Below are 24783 nucleotides of genomic sequence, written 5' to 3'. Positions count from 1 at the left end.
AAAAAATAATAATAATAAAAACAAGACAAAACAGACAAACACAATAATAAAAATGGTTGTTTATAAATTATCACTCAACTTATATCAGATATTTAATGACGAATATCCATTCATATTATGATGACATAAACGCCATTTGTTTAAATTTTTTGTATCATTCATTCGATGTACTATTAAGGGCAGATGCAATCGTTTCTACGTGGTGCTATTTTTCAGAAATTAGAAAACTAAGATTACTACCATCAGACCATTAGCTTTATTTTAATGTTCAATTTGTTGACAGAAACTAAAGGTCACAACTTCGTATAGCACGTGAAACAGACCAATCAACAGTTCGAAAACCTCAAAGCATATGATTTCAAAGCAAATGAATAAGTTATGGCTACCCACGGTCATGAATGGGTGATTTTTATAATTTAGAGACAGCCGAGTTTGAAGGTAGAATTTTGGGAAAAAATATAGTTAAAATGTATGTTTTATTGAAGTAATAGTTATGTGATTTTGTTACTTATAAAACAAATTAATCTGAAATTAAATGGCATACACGGCAATAATAAATAAATTAGGTTGGATATGTTGATATTCTGTCATAAAGAAAGGGGAAATTTATAATTAAAAAGTCACCGACATCACATTTTTCATAACGTTTCGACTTCAATGAACCTGATCATATTTGTTTTGGATAATATATATGTTTGAATCAACCGAAGGTGTATCGGTTGTCTCTTTGATTTCGTGTTTATGAAGGTACGTTAAATGTAAGTTATCCTTGAAATTATGATATATTGAGAATAACAGATCGTATATAAGGAATCCTGAAATTAAATTACAGAAGCAGGGCGACTGTTTTTTTTTAATTTTTTTTTTAAATTATTTATTCAACTTTGTTGGTAACAGAACTTGTAAAAGCCTTGCTTCAAAGGAATTTAAAAGAAAATAAGTGATTGATATACATAAAATTAGCATGGTTAAACCAAAGAGTTAATTTTACTTCCAATATAAAATTATAAATAATTTCAGTAAAAGAATAATGTATGTTAACTCTTAGCTTTCAACGCAAGCCCTACCTCTAGATCCAACAGGATGCTTTATTAGACCTTGTAGTAGCTCGAAGTACCTACAGAGCCTAAAGTCGATTCAGTTCTTTTTATGTATTTTGTGATGTGTTGACAGTATGGACCCTGCAAACGATTTGTCGAATGTAAACGCATTCAGTTTTATTTTGGATTGGATTTATATGTTAACTAGATACTGTATATGTATAACTGTATACTATTTTATATTATACTTTAAGTGATCACCTGTCAGAAAAAGTAGGTCTTTAAATTCTCTACATTCTTCTTTTTTGGGAGTGTGAATATATTTTGACAGTATTTACCCTGCAAATGTATTAGGAAATAGGAAATTGAACTAGGAAATAACCATTATGCTTAAGACAAAATGCAGGATTTTTCATACATTTAACCTAAAGTGCCATATTTCAGGTACAAAATTTGTTGTTAGGCTACAATTCAACATGAATAATACGGTTAAGTGATCAACTGATCCCACTTTCTTGTTTGGAGTGTTTTTATTTATTTATTTTTTTTGTTTCTTCTAGAAATTAGGGGCTAAAGGGAGGAATGTTTTCCTTTTGTAAATCCTTGCCTACGCTTTTCAATCAGATTTCAGATATCTCTTACGGTTTTCAGGTTACAAGGTGGCTTAGTGGGCACACCCAAAATAATCGACTCTTTTAATTTCAATGTTTATGCCATATTTGTATCCACACTTGCCCTTAGTGAACTGAGTTCGACAAGCAAGGATCTTTATTGACAGTATCATGTTAGTTTGGTTTCTGAAATTAAATCCATTCTGATGAAAACAATATTCACTATATTTATGCATATTATATCGATGGAGCATTTAAACTTAATATTTCTTAAAAATTTCGAAGCATTTATAAACGAAGCGTTTATCTGTATTAAATAATCAGGTTGACTTCAAGAAAGTATCTGCGTTAGCTGTGGTAATTTAGATGTTTAGATGTTTTAACTAATTTGTAATGCTGATTTGTAGTTGATGAAGCTTATTCATTAATTCCAAAGTACAAACTTCCTCTTTAATTATCATTGTACTCTTTGACACAGAATCATGTTTGCATTATTTTTGGTTTAAGGAGGTAGACCTAGAGAAAGGGGCACAACTCTTACAAATCATTGGAACGTTTGTATTCAGTATTTTACATCATTCTCATGAAAGCATCAAAGTAACTTGGACTGATTTCATTCTGTTTTAAATGAAAGCTTGATAGGCTTTGGTAAAATTGAATATGATACAAACATATCACTGATTTAAAGAGTTATGTCCCTTACCCTAAGTCTACCTCCTTAACATTTAGTTTCTGTGACTAAGTTCATCTTTGGCTTCGAAACTAACAGAGTATATCGCATTTATGTATTATAACCTAATTGATAATGACAGCAAGTATATAAAACTTTAATATTTAGAAAGAACCCATATATCACAATCGGACAACATTTGTCCCGTGCAGGTCCGGGTGTTAAAAGAATAGGCCTGCAGCAGCGCTAAGCTTGTCGTATAAGGCGACTAAATAGTGCTCAGAAACCTAGCCGGGGGCTAGGCGCTCTGCCCACAGAGCAACTGGGATGTGTGCCCCAGGTGGTGGAATGGGGTACCCCTGGCGTGTTACATGCTGGGGTTGTCGGGCTATAACACGGAAAACCTGACCGCAAACCATAGTGGTGCACCGTGTTGGGAAAGATGCCACGTTCCTCGCACGTTAAAGAACTCTGCTGTGGTATTCGATAGGAGTAGGAACCTTTGCGCTCCGCCACAGGAAGCTAAATTGCCCGACCTTACCCATCCCCTCTTTTTTTAGTGGCAATCAAAATTTGTCGACCCTATTATCCTTGTGACCCTTTTTTTTCATTTCATGTTCATTTTATCATCCATTTCATGTTCATCGTCTGAATATAGCTGAACTATTGCTGCTCGGACGTTAAACCCCAACAAACAAACAAACAAACGGATAACATTTTAGCCTGAGATTAAGTGTAAACCTGAGTGCATGTTGAGTAGTACTAACAAGTCTATTACCCCAAATGCACAAATGATATCTGGATATCTTGAAAAGTAACATACAGGATTTGATTCAGGCATGTCCAAAACCCAAGGAATTCACTTTTATTTCAAATTCAGAAACAGTGGAAGACTACATCGGTTGTGCTTTTGAGATTGTATATATATAGTGATTGATTTAATTGATATAAATTGAAAGTGAATGCATGACTTACTAACAAATACAGAAAATACTATAATTTTATTAAGAAAAAAAAGAATATAAGCATATTCAGACCGACTTAAGAGTGTTATCATATAACTATTGACTAATAAAAAGAAAACAAACGCTACTGATTGAACAACAACGTTCAAAGAGATGATGTAATTTGTAATGTCATAAAGTTTGTTACCTTGTTTCTTTCTACTCGAAAGTGCAGTTGTTACTATTTCTTTGCCTTTCTTTTATCACATTAACAGCAAATATGCTTAATTATAATGGATAGAATTTAACAAAATCAAGACATGACCCAACCAAAGTTTGACCTTGCAATATATTGATATCTAAACATTTGAAATTTATCATTGGCAACATTGAAAATCGTATGATTGAAGAAAAATGACTGGTTTTGGTGAAATGTCATGCTTGTATCAATTCGTTAACATTCTTTAAGTTCGACAAAAATATTAATTCATATACAAAATAAGAAAAAAAATCATTGGTTAGTATAGCAAAAATTCAATATATTGTGTTAATCAAATGTTATTCAAATAGGAAAAAACTCGATTTGTATATATGAATATTCCTATTAGATGAATGTGACAGAAAATCCAGAACTTACACATTGATAATGAATGGCGTATATTCTATCAATGGTTTTACTCTTGGTTGTTAAATTGACGTGATTACTAGTATTGTGTGTTGTTTCAGTCAGTGTTTAGTATGTATTGAGTTTTCACTCTAAGTAAATATTTGTTCGAGTTCACTATTTCATTAAGTTTAGACATTTCAACGTAAACTACTGTGACCTTAAGACTTGTTTCATTCACAAAACAGCATCAGCATCATGGATGTCATTGGATATCGGCCGAAAAGCATTTGGTTTCGATTTGTAGCCATATTTACCCAAAGTAAAGAATTGTTTCATTAATATTCCCATATCCTTATGTCATCGGACGGGATAATATATCGAAGTGAAATATAGTTGATAGATTATCTACTGCAACGATAAATTCATGTTATCCTGTAGGATTTCAACTCTTATGAAGAACGAAAGATAACTCCACTTGTACCTTGTTTCTATACCTTAATTTGGACTTGATAAAATATGTGATTTTCATTTGCGACTCTAAAAGCCAACGCTATTAATAAAATGTACATTATAATTAGAATAACGAAATATGCAAGTAAATATTACTTATAGGAATTTAGTCGTAGCCAATGAGCAAAGATTGTGAAAAATATAGGTCTTCAGTATATTCTTTAAATCGAGAATGCTGAATGCAATTTTTAAAGACATATTCATTTGCAAAATGACTGTTTGGTTCTTTATCACTCTGCCATTTTGTAAACATTTGCTAAAAGACTTCAAAAGTGTTTATGGTATTCAGAGTAGCCTGAATATTATTATCAGGATTTAGTAGCAGTGTTTTGCAGAGAATAAGATGATAATTTGGATTATATTCTAAAAAAAAATATATGATATAAATTGCCCGACTCTACCCACCCCACCCTATTTCTGTTGGCAATCAACATTTGTGGACCCTATTATCCTTGTGTCCCTATCTATAATTTTTATGCCTCGTAATAAATTCAAATAGAAGATAGGAATGATAACCCAGAATAACAGTGTTTGTTTGTTTTTTTTTAATTTTATTTTCACATTACTCTATTTTCATAACAAGAATTAACTCTCGTTTGTTACATTATTTCAATCCTAATAACTACTTATAAATTACAAGAATGATGTTTATGACCATTTTATGTCCTATATTCACAGCATTTGTTGTCATCGAGGAATATTTTAAGGTTTGAAACTAATCACAAAATCTATAATTATGTGTTTCTGTAAATAAGTTTTCATTAATCTGGTATTATTCCTTCTTTTTAGTTTCTGTTTTCATTGTTATATTCTTCACTAAGTTGTTCGTATTTATACTGATTTATTGAGTCAGATTTAAAACTTTTTGAATAAGGAAGCCATTTATATGAGTAAGGTGACATTGCACTCATTAATAGGCATGGAGAATGCTTCATTTCTTATCTTTAGAGTAAGGAAGCCTTTGTATGAGTTAAGGGTAGTTATACTCATCAGCAAGAATGACGAATGCTTCATTTCTTTTCTTGAGATCTTTTGATTTTTATAGGACTTTATACCTATATTTATAAGGTCTACAAAATCTTGCCCATTGTCTTTATTTTCATCATGTAGCTTTTAAATGGTTTCATAAGTCATTAAATCAATAGCTTTTGAACTGGAAAGATGCGACTGCATCACTTGGACATAGCTGGTTATCTTTCAGGAATGCCAAGGTATTAAATCCAATCCGTTTCTTCTTAGATTCATTGACAGGACTGACTTTCTGTTCAAATAACATAAACTGGTATCTATGATGCTGTCCATTAGGAGGATTGGGACCCCAGTAACCTAGGGAAAATTAAATGATGTTATGCTAGTAATAACACACACATAAATGCATTCCATTCATTCAATGTTTTTAAAATAATTGATGAAGTAACGAAAAAGACAAACACCAAGCTAGATGTTAATGAAAATTAATTTTCTGACATGTACCTTCAACTTTCAATAAACTGATTGAATGCTCAGAAGTAGACCAATTAACCTGCATATTGAATTTGATTTTCTAATTTCATACTATACATAAGTTCCTGTGTAATCACATTCCGTTTACTCCAAGCACAGCGGGTTTTTATGCTTTTCGTCCCTAGAAATGTCTGACATTGCATTTATTTTCCGACTTTGTCATACTCTTAACATTGTTCAAGGACAATAGTGATACAGATAAATTACAGTATATACATGAATACTTAAAAGTTGATGCTGAAAATATGTGTATCATCAACACTAAAATAAAGAAAAGGCATTGTAGGTAAACAATAAATCAAGAATACATGTTTTAAGAAACATCTTGTTTATCTACGAATAAGAATATAAAATGATTCTACATGTCCCAGGCAAAACGAATATTAAGACCGTACGCATACAGTCGACCAAGTGTGCAATAAAGAGACAACATATCTCTGTGGTACGACCGTAAGCGTATGCTTTGTGCAATCATTCAGTTAAAGAAATATAAAATATTATCTTTCAAATTAACCGCTGACTAAGGCAACATATATATATATGTGTGCCTGTGTGTGAAATACAAATAAAACTTATGTTTTATCTTACCTTCATTGATATTTTTGTCAATAACACCAGCTTGAAGGTCTTCACCCTGTAAGAGGACATACAGAACTAATATATGTTGACAGCAGCATATTGGACATGTTGAGCTCAACAGCGGATTTTCCCTTTTTTTCATCCCGAATTTATAAACACATGTGTGCAGGGTCGAATTATGACAAAAAAATAGAAAAGCTCTACAAATGTGCATACTATAATATACAATAACATATAGATTGTAATGTGACCTACATTTGTTTTCTTGGAAAAATCTACAGTTCTCATTCATTTACTTTTCACTTTAAGATAACTTAACATTCCTAATTGAATTGCTTTGGTTAGTTATGATTTACCGATATATCCGTCAAAAGCCAATGTAGTACATCACTAGCGTCACCAGCATCCGGGTCTCTCATTAACATCATGTATTTCTTATCCTAAAAATTACCTAAATCTATGAAATACCAAATAAAAAAAAATCATATAAAATTGTTTCTTCAGGTGACCTATAATGTTAAACCTATTTGAAGAAGTCATATTAGGGCAAACAAGCTGGCGATACTAATTTAAGGAAAATAAATTCACGAACAATATTCTAAAACTCTAAAATATTGAAAGTCGAGCTAACAATTCTCTTAACTTGTTTACCAATTACTATTTAATCACTTTCATTTGCAATATACTATGAGTACATTATCACAAGAGGTTTGGGTAGTATTCTAGTGAACCTTTGAATAAAAGACGATGTCAACACAGAGAAAAGTCAAGTTAAGGTATGGAGACATTTATTTCGCATCTTCAATGAAAATAAACTACAAAGAATGAAACGAAAAGAACAGTGCTCGACTAATTGTCGTTGTATTAAATGTTTATACAAATGATGTACAAAATGATATATAATAGGAGAAATACATTGTAAAATACGTACTTTTTGTGCACTTGAGAATTTAATGCTTGGTTGGTTTTTAGCAGCATCCTTCGGTATGTCTCTGCCACTTCCATCGTTACAAGGTCCGAACCTCTCATAAGGTCCTACTTTCAGTTGATTGGAAGCACATAAATTCGGGAATGAATCCGAGCACGCTAGTACACAATGTATGTAACAAATAAATAATATCGAAACGAATGTGATATACATTCTTACACGTCATAAAAGGTTGGTACAAGATTTGTATTGAGAAATATGTCGTTTTTATAATCAATATTATTACATGCATTTAGTAACATATATGTTCATGTACACCTGTTGTCAGTTTTCTACTTAAGTTTTACTTTTATTGATACACACATAAGTATATCATATTTTTTAAACAACAAAAAGTTTGACGAACACTCCCCCCCCCCCCACAACAATAACAAGTTTCAGCTAAAGGTATTGCATTGTTTCAGTTTTTACAAAGCCCAAATATACAAAGATCTGCGCCCAGTGTAGGTTCATGTCCAGCATTTTGATTGGTTAATCGTGGTTTAACGTCATATAGCAGATATTTCAAACATTACAGGACTAGAACATTTGATTAATCGATTGTACCCAGTATCGTACTAGTCCGACATGCAGAGCCTGCCAACATTAGGAAATGATCACCTACATTTTGACTTTATCAAATGTTACATATCATACTGGATTGCTTAAGAGCATACTAATCATATTATTAGTGTGGACTTAAAAAATACTTCTTCAGTTACTTTTGGCTCTTAAATATCCGTTAAACTAAATTTAGCCCGTTGTTTTCGTTTAAATTTGAACTAAGCCTTTTATTATGTCAGAACTTTCATTTTGATACAGAACTCTGTTAAATGTGAATTCTGTTCACGATTGAATGTGATTTTAGGCTGTGCACTAGACGGAGCTAAGTGCCGTAAGCGACTCCGCATGTGCACAATCGTCTACTTCCGTGCCGACAAATTTCGTCTCTTCCGTCAGAATATTTTTAGCCATTCATAGTTCTGTTCTTACATTCTACATATATAGTTCGGGTATTCCTTTAGGTTGCACTAAACAGATGGGATTGAGGTGCACTGTTTTGTAAACAAAACTGACCCGGTCTAATGTTGTAAAACTTAGGAATAAAAGATGAAACCTGGTGGAAATATTAATTGTGGGTAGTAGTGCATTCGTACATAAATAGATGCAATACCTGTGAAGATAAAGAGGTGTAAAATGCATGCTTTATGCTATCCGGAAAGATTCAGGTCCTCACCGGATTGGGTTCTCTTCCCTGCACCAATTTGCTGTTTTTTTTAAATGCAAATTTCGCACGAACTTTAAGAATTAAAATTATGAACAAATGAGCAGAAAAGGTACACTTTTTATTTGTTTTTTTGTTTACAATAATACCATGCCTGCTTACTTTTTCTGGCATTTTCAAAGTACCTGATATTTTAGAAAACCAGTTTTTTGACAATTAACTTTGGGAAGGCACACAAAATTTGTTTTGAAAACTTATATATATATAAAAAAATTTTTTATTATGTTACCATGGCTACAGATTTTCATGACAAATAGAAAATAATATCTATCTTTTTCCCCCATGGATCTCCATAATGTTGGATTTTCTTGTTTAAGTGTCTCAATTTAGCATTATTTCCAGTAATTGTCATAAACTTATCTGCAGTGACCTATTTATATAGTGGAACATTGACAGTGAGGATGCCGAAAAAAAAACGATTACCGACAAATCAATACACGCTAAAATATATCTGACGTGATTTCATCGATATACATGTAGATGTTACCTTTAACACCTTGATTACCATGGTAAAAACTGCTAACACAAATCAACATTCACCATATGAAACGAGTCCTTATTCACCTTGTACAACATGTGCGTGTAGAGTTGACTTTATTTAATAATAATATTATGAATCTGTAACAGATGGTGACTCGTCAAGTACACATAGACAAAACGTTTAATGTATTTGAAATCAATTAAATCTGTATTAGTAAAAAGTACGGATATGTAAAATGCACAAGCGTATAACGAAATACAAAATAGTGATCACCAAGAGGTCTTCAACAAGTGTAAACACACCTTTAGGTAAGCTCTGAAAGGCCCCGACAATAAAAGTAATAAAATCAAGTTCATCTAATAAGTAAATGTATGTAACACTTTTAAACAGACAAGACTGTTCACGTATGACAGCATATATAACCCGATATTTGGTACACGTAATTATTAAGTAACACTCAACAGTTTAACATATTTTTTGACGTTGAATTCTATTATTCGGATATATCATACATTGAGAATAAAATATACCTTTTTATCAATTTAGATCGAAGATCAGAATTGATATAGCAGTCGCCATAGCCTTTAGATTTGTAAAGCCTGATAGCATCTGCAGTTATCGTACACTACCGCAGGAAAATAGTCCCATTGGCATACTCCACTTAAGTTCAAATGCAGATAGTTAGGCCCACTTTATAGGTATTTCAAATACATAAAATTTAATTCTATGTTATTTACGCCAATAAAAAAAAACCCAATAAACAACTTTATCTGCGAATTAAATATGCTTAATACTTTGGTTTATATTAACCAAGATCCAATTGAAAATAGTTGACCTCTATCCTCTTTTCAGTACCTGTTTATTTCTATGCATTTACCCGAATAAACCAGTCGTTCAGTGCCGACATATTAGAAATGAAGACTCTGCAAGATTATATATAGTTATCAATCATATAATTGAAATATAAAGAGCAATGCTGAGCTGAGTACCAATTGGAAGAGCTGTCTTCAGGTATTTCATGCAGGCCCTGGTGGATAAAAGGGGCAGTGGTTACGATGAAGAAACTTGTAAAAAGAAAGGAATTTCAAGCTATTATTTGCCACTTATCTTTTGTACCTTATGTTAACAAAAAGGTAGCATAAACCCCGAAACGATCCTGACGTATGTTATTACGATTACCGCCTCGTGACATCTGAAGCTCTGATCTGACAAGTGAAAATAAAACTTTGCATAGAGGATGCCATAGAAATTTCGATTGTGCATTTCTCCGGAATTGTGTAATTTTTTTTGTCTGGTGTTATTGGTTTATGCAAAAAACATTCTATCTGGCTACTTTAGCCATGTGTATGTTATCATAATACAGCTGTATGTGCTCCAGGGTCTTAACAGTGCATGGTAAATGTTTCCTGCACCATACACGATTGGTGAAATATATTCTTAAACTTTATCGTCAATGTTAAAGAATGTGATTCTGGAACTAGATGCCCAGCGCTTTTACATGGCACATAGGCGTCTATGGAATAACTTGTAGCAATTGAGCTATAAAGCTTATCATCTGAGAAATGTAGCTAGTTTAGAGGAACATGTATTTAAGAGTAATCAAGGGAACCAAGGTTATAGCGGTAATCAAAAGAATGTAATCCAGGGACAAAGACCAGACATGGAAAACAGACATACACAACAAAGAACATAAAGTAACTAAAATCACACATACAAAATAACAAAAGCAAATGAGCAACTCGGACTCCACTAAAAACTGGGAGCATGGAACAGGTGCACCGGTAGGGTAAGCGTCCTCTGCTTTTCTAGAAACAACCCGCCGAGATGCTCATAAAAAGTCAAATCCGGGGTAGACAAACGAGGAAAGGAAAACTATGACCCGTTGAATAAATCAGTTTTCATGGTGCAGATGGATACACCATAACGATCCACTAGTTCATGACCATAAAACTTCTGTAGTGATGACTTCAATCTTGTAGCAACATAACCCTGTTCCAGAAGCCTACTTGTTAGAGTTCTAGCGCGTTACAAAAAGTCGGCGTAGTTTCGGCAAGCTCTGGCATAACGTATAAGTTGTGATATGAACACTCCATACGCAGGTGCTGAAGGAATGTTGCCACAGATGAAAGGAAAGTTGACAATTCTGAATCAAAAGTCATCACGTTTGTCGTAAAGTTTGGTCAATAATTTTCCTTTACCATCGATTTTTAAGTGTAGGTCAAGATATGAGGCTGACTTTACACTGTCTGTAGTATCCTTTATCTCAAGTTCTTTGGGGTAGATGCGATGTATCAATTCCCCGAAATTAGGATTGTTTAAAGATAATACGTCATCTATCTAGCGGAATCTGGGATTAAAGGATCTAGCCAGACGATACTCTTTCTGTCGGATCAGATCAGCTGTAAAGTCAGCCTCATAAGAGTGAAGGAATAGGTCATCAAGTAAAGGAGCACAAGGATATGATTTATTTCAATGATTGTGGCTTAATTTTGAATGATTTAACAGACACTTTCGATCTGGGGGTCGATAAATTGAATTTTTGTCACCTTTCCTCCTTGAATAACTTCTGCTTCGTTTGATTTTCATAAAAAGACACAACACAATATAGGAATTGAAAATGCCATTTATTATAAAATGATGAAAACTTAAGTATCAACAGGACATTAGCAAAACACAACTATATATACAGTGATTAAAAATAAGTCTAGAATAACCTGAATTGTAAAAATACTGAAAGTACGTAACTAACCCATGAATAATATCTGAGCTGAAAATCAAAGGTGACGGGCAGATAAATTGAATATCGACCTGAATATTTAAAAACTGGGAATGACCAACTAGTAGTTTGCACTTCAAATATGCACTATGTCGGAGAGTTTTATGTTTATTTATCTAGGTGTTCCATGGAAACCGATATCGAACTTGAATATTACGCAAACTGGCGCACTGCTACGATGCAACAAGAATTTTGGTGTTTGTGTGTGGTTTTTAGATGTTCTTCGTAATCAGAATGGTGAAATTAAAATTAAAACAAAGAGTTCAATATTAACCATTTATAACAATAAGCATGTGTCACGTTTGAATTCGATCCCCGTACTATCCATTTATCTCATATTTTTGCAATTTGACGATTATTTTAGGCGTAAAAAATCAAACGATCGATATAAATTGATTCAGTACATGGGTACTTTGATTTGTTTATACATTATAAGAAATTGTTTAAACTTTATATCATTTACCCTATATCACACCCCTAGACCTATAAAGCATCCCCAATATCGCACCCCCACAATGAACACACTTGAAGTATTAATTATATTAATATTAATATGATATTATAAACATGACATGTTAAAATCTTTATCACATGCGGTAACAACTCTCGACCTACATCACCCAATACAGAAGTCTCGTATTGATACGGCATGTGATACAGATTTTGGCACGTAGTAAACAGTATATTTATCAATGTAGCCATTCAGTTACAAAAAGTATATCTCCATACAAACAAATATACTTTCGTACCATGAAAATCATACTTGTTCACGTTTTTGTTTAAAGTCATTCTAATATATGTAACAATAAACGCGAAAGTTAAAAAATAGATAAAGAAATAAGAAAGATGAAAAAAATTGATTAAAAATAGTTCTGACATGTAAAAGGTGAAACGTATTTCCTACACTTTTTTTCATGATAGGAACGTAATATAATAACATACATGGAACAACAGTAACAAAAACCATATCAACAACAAAATAAATACCGGTGCAACATGCTATAAAGTTTAAAAGGAGGAAAAGGTATGGATACTGGTTAATAGGTAACACTAGCACCACAAATTCCGTTTTTCACATTAAATCTACGTTTTGTTTCCACTTATTGAATCAAAGTAAGTAGGAGGTTGGGACGAATATTTAGTCCCATATCCGAATCCAGGATCAGAGTACTGAGTCGTACCATACCCAACTCCAGGATTTTGGTTGTATTGGTATGGTGGTGGGTTTGGTCCCGCTTGCTGATTCATTGAAGCCTGTTGTTGCTGAAGTACGGCTATTTGTTGTTGCTGCTCCAAAAGTGCCCTCTGTAATGCTGCAGCACGATCTTGACGGGACAGAAATTGGAAAGCTCTTCGATAATAACAAAACATGATAGCCACACACAAGGAACAGATAAAGAAAACAACAGCAATAACTAATGCAACAACATTCAAGGCTGTTAATAATTCAAAATTCTTTGGACATACTACACTGTCGTTGTCTTTGCTAACACATTCTCCAAGCGACCAGCCAGAATATCCGATGCAAAGGCCAATACAAGAAATTGATGTTACTGCCATTATGTAGTAGACCATCACCTGAAGAAAGCCAATATTATGTATTGGTGTCACTGTTTTTTTTTTCAATTTGAAAACGATTGTTCTACTATTGATTATGGTTTAACGTCCTTTCGCAGATATGTATTGCATTTCATGACGAGTATGATTGTTCAATCGATCAAACCCTGCTTTATACTAGACCGACATGCGGATTCGGGTTCTTATTTTGCTAGCTCACAGAAACAACAGCTCGCATATAGGCATGCCATTTCATTCGGACAAATTATTCTTACTCCGAGCCAACCAATCGTCATGCACTATATACCCTTAAATACAGATAATATAACACACTAGGCCTTTCGACAGATTGGCAGGTTATGCCCATGGATAGAATAACAGGCTAGACCTATGGATAATGCGATATGCTAGGCTTGTGGATAGAATGACAGGTAAGGCCTATGGTTTGAGAGACAAGCTAGGCCTTTGTGGCCGATGCGTTTCAATTGTTTTACGTATCGTTAAAACTTTGCTCGTTAGTATTTTTTTAAACAATTTAGCCAAATCAATTAATTGAAACTCTCTTCTTTACCCCTCAGTCGATATCGAATAGTTATAGACCATTGCAATGAAGATCTATTTTTTTCCTCTTATTGGTTGGGAACTACAGATGTACTTATAAGAATGAAGTCCACACGAAAACATTTTTCCGCGTACCTGTAAAGATTTATATTAGTTATGAAAGAAAAATAAATATGTTAAGCCTGCATGAAACTTGTTAAATATCTAGTGGTTAGACGATAGTTGTTTATGTTAAGTCATACGTACAAAGCATCGTTGTTTGTTTCTATCACTGTCGTTTTTCCATTCTGGATTGGACAAACCTAATGCAAGCCCAAATCCTGATCCAACTAGAACCTGAAAGAGGATAACATCCTTCGAATATTTTAAAAAAAAATGATAAGGTTACTTTGTATTTAATTGTCAGTCTCTGTAAGAATCAGGCAGTGGGTGAAACATAGTATTAAAAAAAACCCATCTTTTTGACAGTGTAATTCGAATATTTGCACCATCAGAATCAAGAAAAAAAGATAATATTTTCCATATTATTTTGGCTAATTGAGTTATAATTTCATTGAAATGCACTGAAAATGAACATTACATTTTCAAGGGCAGATAACTCTGTCAAAAACCTAATTTTTCTAACATTCTATTAAAAAAAATTGAGCAAAGCCAGTGATGCAGAGATCAAATAAACGGTCTTTTCAAATAGAGAAAGTATCCTTGAGTAATGTTACATTATTAGATCTGTGGGGTTTTGACATGCATGTTTATGATTTTTTCCCATTTTGCCTGATTCTTACAAACACTTACACTTAAATTCACTAACAAAAACTATTCATTTTTACATGTATCATCGATAAACAAACGAGTTATGTTATAAAGCATCGGTTTACAAGCGCTGATTGCGTACAATTTAAAATTTGCGAACTTCCGGTGAAAGACCGGTAGAAGCTTGCCATTTGTCCTACTCAATTTTGAAGGCGTTTAACGGCGTCTTCTTCTATTTCAATCTGTTAGTTTTGCAGCTGTTGTCTGGGGATCGTTATTTCATTTTTGTTTTGCTTTACACAGAAAAAAATGAAATAAGAAAACTGTGTGCGGACGTGACATGTAGGGTACATTGATAGACAACGTGGTTGTAGTCATTGCGAGAATTTTATACTTTTTGTATACTTCTTTTCTCATTGCTAGACATCTTGCTAAAAAGATATTCAGTACAACTAATAGTATTTTAAATGAACGTTTCAGAGGTAAATCATTAGGATTGTAGTTTTTGTATATTTTAAGGAGTAGACCTAGGGTAAGGGACACAACCCTTACAAATCATTGGAACGTTTGCATTCAGCATTTTACACCAATGTTATGTAAGCATCAAAGTAACTTAGATTGATTTCATTCTGTGTCAAATGAAAGCTTGATAGCCTTTGGTGAATTGGATACAAACATATCACTGACTTCGTGAGTTATGTCTCACCCTAGGTCTACCTCCTTAAGTTAGTATGATATACTTCAGAGTGCATTGCGTGGTATAGATATCAAATAAATATAACAGTATCCAGAACTGCTACTCACAATAGCACCGGACCAAATTTGCACACCAGATGTCAGTGGAAATCCTCCGCCTTCAGCCGATACCAAGATGACAATTCCGATAATAATGGAAACTATAGACAACGTGGTTGTAGTCATTGCGAGAATTTTATACTTTTTGTATACTTCTTTTCTCATTGCTAGACATCTTGCTAAAAAGATATTCAGTTACATTTGATTACAATTACAAGATGACCAGTTATCAACTGTATGCATTTATAAGCTTTTAGATGTAAGACTACCAAATTTTCAACACTTGAGGTTAATTTCTAGCTATGGAGTCAAGATAGGTTGAAGAGTTACTGTACACCATATACGCTTTTGTTTTTTTTAATTTTGTATACAGATTGAATTATGATAAGTTTTTTCTTTGTTTTCTTTGTTTTTGTTTTTTTTGTTTTTTTTTGTATTTTTTTTGGTTTTGTTTTTTTTTTGTTCTTTGTTTTTGGTTTTTTTTGTCTCGCCGTTTTAGTTAAAGTCCATTTTTCTTGACAGTTATAAAAAGAACACCTATCAAACAAAACAAAAATGGGAGACTTACCGAGCCTTCATTTTATATTTCGTCTGAATATAGCTGAAATATTGCTGCTCGGACGTTAAACCCCAACAATCAATCTATCATTTTATATTTAAATAGATATTTCAACAATTGAAAATGAAATCTGATTTCTCTCTGAATCTAATGCTTACGGGTCAAAATCGTTCAATATGCAAATCGTGAAACATTGATGATTTTAAAAAAGAATTTCTACTTGCCCTGACCTACAAAAAATTCTTCTAGTTTTTCATAAATACAAATAAACGCTCATGATTTATTTTCTGTTTTTTTAGACGATGAAGAGTTTGAGTGTCACGTTCTTGTATGGCGTCTAGATCTTTTAATTAACGATGAACTGAATACACGCGCCGTATATTTCAACTAATTTTCATGTACATACATATAGCATCCATGTACATACTTATGTAACCCTTTTATAGTTCGTGTGTAAATGTTTCAAAAGACGAACGGAGAAGGCTGCTGAAAAATATATAAAAAAGAAAACCTACCCTGTTCTTCGGGTGACATTTGCATTCCTGGAAGGTTCAGCCCAGACGGGCATCCTGAACCAACTACGACGTTCATTTGTCAAAACTACACTTCTATGATTTACAACTTAACATGGAGAGTTATTATATATGTAATCGCTCAACTATTATCGTTCAGGTAAACATCTAAAAATAAATACTGAGGTAGTTTTATTTACACGATCCAGTTATTGATCCAAGTGTATTCAACGCATTTGATCGACTTCTAGGTTTCGGAAACAAGCACGAAGATTTTATTAATCCGTCTCCTTATCAATACAGACAATTTATAAATTTAAACATACGACAGGCATGCTTAGGAAATAAGCAACAACATGTACATGTACTACTATGTAAATACAATATAGATATTAAAAATTGAAAGAAATTAAATATAAAAAAAGGTATAATTATGTTTGAAAGAAAGAAAGGAGTATTGCAGTTCAACAGAAGCGTTTGCTCTGAACAATGTATTTTTGAACAAGTTTAGATACATGAATATTTTCACTCAACATTAGAATATCCCATACAATAACAAATTTATATCGATTGGATAATTAAGAGTGTACGAAGCTGGTCGTACCTATGACACTGAAAAAGAAATGATAGGTTGGAGAGTACAAGATTTCGCGGGAACAGATACTCGTTAAAGGAGGTGCAGTTCATGCAAAGCCTTGCATGTAGAGCTGTCGTTATCTTGTCTCTGTACAATAATATTATGGACATGAATTTTCATGCGTCTCTAGTTTACTTTTAAAAATATTTATTCAACCAAACATTCGTATATCCAATAGCGAACTATTCCACAGGCGGATAGTCGACGGCAAAAAGTGTTTAGAGTACAAGTGTGCGTATCGAAATTAACAATGATATACATGATCGTGTCGATCAAAAACTGAGCTAAGAACAAGGTCATATAAATAACTTTGGGATTCCTCGTTTATAATTAAATAACACTATAACAAAAGAGTTGAAAATGGTAGCACTTTCCGTATATCCATTACACCCTTCATTTCGTGCGTTATAAAGCTAGGATATCGGGGCTTCGAGCAGATAATTTGACTGTTTTTTTAGATATAAACCACTAACATCCCCAAAATCTTTCGTAACACAGTGTTAGCCAATCAATTGCACGGTATGAGTGACGCTGACCATCAGCTGACTGTTCCTTGGTTTAATTGTCGTTTTCGTTCTAACACATATACTCGATACTGTTAGACCCGGTTTGCACTTTTATGTGATATTTGTAATACATGACGGACTGAGGAGTTTCTTAAAGTCATTGGCTATCATTTAGAGTCACGTTGTAAAGCATCAAAGCGTTAACACAATCCCCCGGCATAGTCAAACCCATGAATGTGGGTCATTGTGTATTCGGGGAAATTAGTTGTCATGTGACCACGTTCATTCGTTAAATTCATTAAAAGCTTCAGACGTGATTTAATGTCGATCCGTGACCTAATGATTCAATTTGTGATCTGCACACTGTACAGCCTACAGCATTTGCTGAATCTTTGACCAAGCGAAATACTATTGGAGATAAAATCAACTTTCCAGTGCAAAAAATAACGTTATGTTTCCGATCACCATTCTAAAATTTTGTTGAGTCGGAAGGAAGGGATTTATTTTCATTTTTATTTAAATTTTGAAACGAAATAAGTCATAGGGACACCAAATCAGAATATAAAGAAAACCAAATCTGCAAAGACTAAACATGTAATAGACTTAGTCAACGGCCTAATCCCTTGTGGGATTCGGTGCTGGAGATATTTTTTGTTTAGACGGTGTAGATCAAAACACAAAAAAAAAAAAACATCTCAAGCGCCGAATCCTAAAATGGGATTATCCACGGCCAAGAGCACACTCCCGGCATGTGTGTTTACAATACATTATAAATATAAACAACCAGAATTTCTACTAACTCTTTGTTTCTATCTAGTATAGAACAAAAAAATCTATTTTCTTCTTTAAAATTGCATTTTATTAAGTTGAATATGGTCCGTATTTCTTCACATTTTTCTGGAGGAAAAACTTACAGTTGCGATCACTTCTAACATCTCTTAAATTCTATCAGGATTTCTGATCTACGACTGCATCCTGACAGATCCTGACAGGGTCAGACAGAGGCAGGGCACATTTTGCCATATTCCCTGACAGATCCTGACAGAAATTGTCCTGGGTCGTGATAAAGAAAATACGAAAAGCTGTTCTAAACTGTCATACCCCTGGACAGTTCCTGACACTAAATCTTTCTATTCTGTGTGACGTAATTTAGAACAGGAAGTCCGCGATTAATAAATGGAACTGTGCGATTAATGTAAATTAGCTAACCCGATTAGGAAACAAATCTTGATTTCAAAATTAATATTGAATTTCCAATTATATATAGAGAGCTCGTCGTGATCATCATCCCACAATCACTCGATCGTTGTTCATGTTCCAATTTTCGTCGATCACTATCCAGTCAGGATCTTTTAAAATTTATCATTGTTTACATGTATAATTTTTTTACATTCTGTCATACACCTGTGGTATTACACCTGTGATATTGATTAAATCAAAGTATTTAATTATAAAATTAAAGGTCTATGTTTCTGTTCTTAGTGTATAAAAGTCGTAACAGATAACTTTCAGATGTTCGGTAATTGTCACGAAGTTCAAGATTGACAAAGTACTTTTTGAGAGAAAGCTACTTTTAATAAACATAACGATCACAAATCATTCCAAAAATGTTGAAATTGACAATTTTGCATTAAATGGGTGATCGATACCTAAATATTTCGGTTAAAATTCTTCAAAATGCCACTTTTAGCAAAGAATATGATTGATAACATTTCCAACTTCCCTACATAGTCTTATATGTACATAGAAATTGTAGAAACTAAAAATGTAAGTTTCATATTAGTGACTGTGACACCATTATTTCAGTAAAAATTCTGCAAAATATACGAGTGCAGGCAGTTTTATTTTTCATGAGGGTCTAAAACTATTGACTTAAATGCTTATTGTTTCAGTACAGCTATCATGTGGGTGACTATGACTCATATATTTCTGTCAAAATTCTACAAAAATGTCATATTCCAGCATATGAATGAATACCCACACTTTTAATTTCTATGAGGGTCTAAAATCAATTACTAAAATGCTGAATTTTTCAATATAACTAAAATATAGTGGCTCTGACACATTAATTTGAGTCAAAATTCTTTAAAAATGTCATATTCTTGCAAAATGTATGAGTACGAGCACTTTTTATTTCCATAAGTATCATGTGGTGGCTGCGACACATTATTTTGAGTCTAAATTCTTTAAAAATGTTATAATCTTGCAAAATGTATGAGTGCCCACACTTGTAATTTCCATGAGGGTCTAATATTAATGATTAAAATGCTACATATTTCAATAAAACTGTCATATAGTGGCTGTGACATTAATTTAAGTCAAAATTCTTTCAAAATGTCATACTCTTGCAAAATGTATGAGTGCCCACACTTTTAATTTGCTTGAGTGTTTAAAAGAATGAAATGCTAAATTTATCGATATAATTATCATGTAGCTGGCTGCGACACATTTGTTTGAGTCAATATTCTTGAAAAAAATCTTATTCTTGCAAAATGTATGAGTGTGAGCACTTTTGATATCCATGAAAACCTAAAATTATTGACTAAAATGCTATTTTTTGTAATATAACTACCATGTGGGTGACTGCGACTGATATATACATTAAAGTTCCATAAAGGTATAAAATTTCTGTATAAACTGTCAATTTATATGGAAAATCTGTATCATACCGATGTCTAGTTCTGCAACCAAAAAGAATTCAGTTCAAATGCTATAAAGTCGGGGCGTAACAAGTACGGCAGGCAATAATTCTTGTTGGTACTGCATGCCATACATAAAAGTACTGACAGGATCAAAGAGAGGTTAGAAGTGATCGCCACTGTATACAACAAAATAAGTCGATGTTTGTTCCTTCTGGCCGGAAATGTCTCCCAAACGTATTTTGATAATGTTTGTCCAGTGACGTTAATGTTGTCCCTCCCGTGATATTGCGCAGAGCTCCTTCATGAGCACTCTCTACAGGGCCGGATCCAGACACTTTGAAAAAGGGTGTGCCAGCCGAGATTCCTCAGAAAAAGTTGTTTGCTAGGACATTATTTGCCATTTTTTCGCCAATTTTACACATGAAAATGACATTTTTTTTTATATAAAAAGGGGGTGTCAACCCCTTGCACTCCCTCTGGATTCGCCACTGGTCTAACTTGTTGACTAGGTATTGGGTGTGGTTATGCCAAATGGCGCCACCATATTCAATGATAGGTCTGATGTAAGAAAAGTACATTTTCTCCAAGACATGCCTGTCAAGGACAAAACACACCTTAAGCAAAAAAAAAACTGTAGTAAAAGCTTTCTTAACAATATATTTAATGTGCCAAGAACCATTACTTGAAAAAAAAAATAAATGCCCAAGTGTTAACGAGAAACAACCTCTTGAATGTTATGGCCATCCATAGAAATAGGCAAATGCATTAGCTTTACGGTTTTATGGGATATAGTTATCGTTTCCGTCTTTTGTGGGTTAAATTTAACGAAGCACTGATTTGACCAGTTATGAACGTTTTCAAGATTTTTATTTAGTGTCAGCAGAATACTGCGGGTTTGTATTCTGTTATATAAATGCTCTTGTCATCTGCAAACAACTTAACACAAGTATGAATTTCTTCTACAATATAATTTTTAAGTAACAAAAACTGCAAGGGTCCTAATATGGAGTCCTGGGGAACACCAGCTTCAATTGACGTCCAGTCAGAACTTCTACCACTAAGAACCTCCCTTTGTTCCCTCCCGAAAAGATAGTTTTTTGAACCGGCGTAGCAAATCTCCACAAATACCGTAGTTTTGGAGTTTAAATAAGAGTTCGTTGTGCCATACGCGGTCAAGTGCCTTGCTTATGTCATAATAGACAACTCTTATTTCTTTTCCGTCATCGAAAGCTTTCCCGATATCGTGCATCGTGCATCATGTTTGATACGTACGGTAATGGTCAAAATACGCATAATTATGTTCTATAACAAATATAAGAAAAGAAGTTAATAGTATTTGCAAGTTAATTCAATGGCATACGTCGTTTTTGTTAATAATATCAGCTCAATAATAACATGCCAAATATAGCAGTATAAAGGAAAACAGAAGAATAACTAACAAAAAACATACAGAAGCCGAAGCCGAAAGAAAAAACACAAAAATTAAAAGTAAATGAACAAACCAGACTCTAGTGAACACTGGCTGCATGGACCAAGTGCACCGTAATGGTAGTTTACTCTGAGTTTCTAAAACACCTAACGAGTTCCGGTATAATTTTAATGGAAGAAGAAAATTAATTTTTAGCGAATAGATCAAATCTATTAACATAAACTTTAGTTCAACAGCGACTAACTCAAGGTTTTCGAAATGAAAACTGAATCCTTAGATAGTTTGTCTGACAGTTGTCTGAAAAACGTTTCTTGACTACATATATTAATATTGAAATATAATAAACAAAGTCATAGACGGCATAACGAAGTGCATATGCATACATTTCTTATTTCTTTAAAGGGGTTAAGGCTATTATGGCCTCGCTACTATGTGGCGGACCCCTGTTGTAATCACTCTGCCCGTCCGTCAAGATCAAATTAATAATTGTGAAATAGAGATTCGTGTCTCTTTGTTTTCTTTTGATGTAAGCTTTTGATATTTTATATTAGGGTAGAATGACCTTAAAATGGTATGTTGCGAACCATAGCTTGATGGACTTTGACCTTGAATTTTGACCTCAAGGTCAAATTAATGATTTTGCAAATTCGTGTCCGGGCTGTAACTTTGTAGTATTTTGGTATAGGCTTTTGATATTTGGCATGAGGGTAGATCAGCGTAATTCTATTTAAGGTACAGCGGGGTCCTTAGAGATGGTTTCCATCTCAATGTTATCTACTTTGTACTCATTCTAACCCAACGATTAGTCGATTTTAAAAGCTCAACAGAACTTAATTATGTATGTATATGTATTATATGCACCGACTTTATATAGAGCTTTTGACTTTGACCTGACGATCTCCCAAATTCAGCTTGAACTCAGGCGTACAAAGATTACTTCAGTGATGTTGCAAAATTTAATTAATGTAGCAAAAATTATAACATAAAACTTACATACAAATATAAGCATAAGTCTAAAATAAAAATTTTAAAACAAACAGTTACATGTATTGAAAAAAACTTGGTCAAGAAATGAGGAACCCGCAAACAATCATAGAAAAAAAAGATGTCATCATCTTGGTTTTGGTATGCAGTGGTAGGAGGGTGAACAATCGTTAAAAAACTCTTTGTAGTGTAGGTGAAAGTGTGGCCGCCAATCAACATAGAGAACAATTTTCACCTTGGCTTCTTATTAGGGAACCTAAACAACATACTGAAGAAAGATTACATTAATTCGTTTGAATAAAATTTGTGAGAATAAATATCAAATATTCTGTACATGTACATACAATATATACATCAACAAAGGCACGTGAAAATTACATGTATAATGAGGTGGTGTAAATATCAGTAAAGCCTAATTATTGGTTAAAATACGACTTCGGCAAATTATCCTGATGCCTTATCGAAAGTGAGCGAAACAGTTTTGTTATTGTTCACTCGCAGTATAAGAGCAACAACTTTTTTGACTTTTTTTACGTATAGAAGTATGACCAGTCTATTATACCCTTTAGCTCAGATGTTTATGGATACTCAGTACAATTGTTGACAGCCTTTTGACAATGATCATAAAATGCATAATTCAAATCTAAATAATAGTAAATAGGGAAACTGAATAAGAGTGAATGTCGGTGTCAAAATTATAAGCATGATTCACTACATGCACTGGAAATAAAGCCATTTGCCCGTAATAGGATAAAATTTAATTTTTTCAATGGCTCATATACATGTCAAACATGGAAGAGGTTGGTTTCCGTAGTTCCGTAGTTTACCTTGGTTCCCTTGATTACTCTTTCGATTTATTATAGTTCCTGGATGTACTACAATAGAGTATTACTGCATTATATTGTACATAGTAGTCTAAATTTGAGCTCAAATTAATTCTGCATACTGCATTTATCTCAATATTTGCTGGTGTATAACGTTTCGCTGTATGTGGGTGGTGGTGGAGGTCCGCCATATTGGTTATGTGAGGTTTGAATGGCAACAGTCGGAACTGGTGCTGGTATCACCTGTTTAAGTTTTTGGTGATAGTTTCTATACGCTTGGGTTACAAAACCTGCCGTTATTAAAATAATAATATCCATTGCGAGAACCAGAGAGTTCGTAGCAAGCATTACATCGTAATGAGCGGGGCATCTTTCCTGTGTCGGATCTTTATGAGCACAAGTAACAATAATCCATATGGCATATCCTATACATTGTCCCATCCAAATAAATGACCACCACATCATGCCTGAAAAAGTTCCAATCTGAAACAAATAGAATTTAAAGTATTTTCAAAACGATGTAGGCACAAGTGATAATAGAGCCATCATTACGTAGGCTGTACTAATTAACTTAAAACATTACTACAACGTGAAATCGTGAGTATCAGAATAATTTAAAGGTAATCATCATTGAAATGTAAATGAGAAGCATTGATAGAAGAAAAAAAATGAACTTAGAGACTTACATAACGGTCTTGTTTTGTTATTTTTCCGTTACTGGTTTTCTGATCTGGATTCGTGAAACCAGCTGCCAAACCACAACCGGCTGCCGCTAATATCTTAAATCATAAAATAAATCGCAATTCTATGAAACGGGAATTTCTTTTACATTACGGCAATGTTACGTAGACAAAGTTTGAAAGTCATAGTTTTCCTTCCCTCGTTTGTCTATCCCGGACTTGACTTCTTATGAGCAACTCGGCGGGTATTTCTGAAAAGCAGAGGACGCTTACCCTACCGGTGCACCTGGTCCATATTCCCAGTTTTTAGTGGAGTCCGAGTTGCTCATTTACTTTTGTTTCTTCGTATGTATGATTTCAGTTACTTTATGTTC

General features: G+C 33.5%; 2 protein-coding genes across 2 annotated transcripts; both read right to left on the bottom strand.

The window, feature by feature from the left end:
* Nucleotides 1-5460: 5460 nt before the first annotated feature.
* LOC148625143 (protein D3-like) lies at nt 5461-7673 on the bottom strand. Its single transcript, XM_088568453.1, has 4 exons — nt 7396-7673; nt 6821-6904; nt 6474-6519; nt 5461-5708 (listed from the first exon to the last, which is right to left on the bottom strand). The coding sequence occupies exons 1-4, from the start codon at nt 7603-7605 to the stop codon at nt 5521-5523; spliced, it is 528 nt and encodes a 175-aa protein (XP_088424579.1). The 5' UTR covers nt 7606-7673; the 3' UTR covers nt 5461-5520.
* A 4129-nt stretch (nt 7674-11802) lies between these two features.
* On the bottom strand, nt 11803-16879 carry LOC148625142 (uncharacterized). Its single transcript, XM_088568452.1, has 4 exons — nt 16711-16879; nt 15646-15815; nt 14338-14427; nt 11803-13551 (listed from the first exon to the last, which is right to left on the bottom strand). The coding sequence occupies exons 1-4, from the start codon at nt 16784-16786 to the stop codon at nt 13057-13059; spliced, it is 831 nt and encodes a 276-aa protein (XP_088424578.1). The 5' UTR covers nt 16787-16879; the 3' UTR covers nt 11803-13056.
* Between the last annotated feature and the right edge of the window lie 7904 nt (nt 16880-24783).

Source organism: Perna viridis, chromosome 2, assembly GCF_037379345.1.
Source record: "Perna viridis isolate PV_CMFRI_1.1 ecotype Kerala chromosome 2, ASM3737934v1, whole genome shotgun sequence".
Lineage (NCBI taxonomy): Eukaryota > Metazoa > Mollusca > Bivalvia > Mytilida > Mytilidae > Perna > Perna viridis.
Note: the sequence above shows the minus strand (reverse complement) of the source record. Positions and strands in the feature narration are given on the sequence as shown.

Bases quoted from the DNA above. Each gene is read 5' to 3' on its own strand.
- LOC148625143 (XM_088568453.1), bottom strand. From the start codon at position 7,605: ATGTATATCACATTCGTTTCGATATTATTTATTTGTTACATACATTGT. The intron at 6,520-6,820 runs GTAAATCATAAC...GTCCTCTTACAG, and splicing joins GGCTTTTGACGGATATATCG to GGTGAAGACCTTCAAGCTGG. The intron at 5,709-6,473 runs GTAAGATAAAAC...AATTTTCCCTAG, and splicing joins TGACAAAAATATCAATGAAG to GTTACTGGGGTCCCAATCCT.
- LOC148625142 (XM_088568452.1), bottom strand. From the start codon at position 16,786: ATGAACGTCGTAGTTGGTTCAGGATGCCCGTCTGGGCTGAACCTTCCA. The intron at 15,816-16,710 runs GTAGGTTTTCTT...ATATCTTTTTAG, and splicing joins AATGTCACCCGAAGAACAGG to CAAGATGTCTAGCAATGAGA. The intron at 14,428-15,645 runs GTGAGTAGCAGT...ATCCTCTTTCAG, and splicing joins AAATTTGGTCCGGTGCTATT to GTTCTAGTTGGATCAGGATT.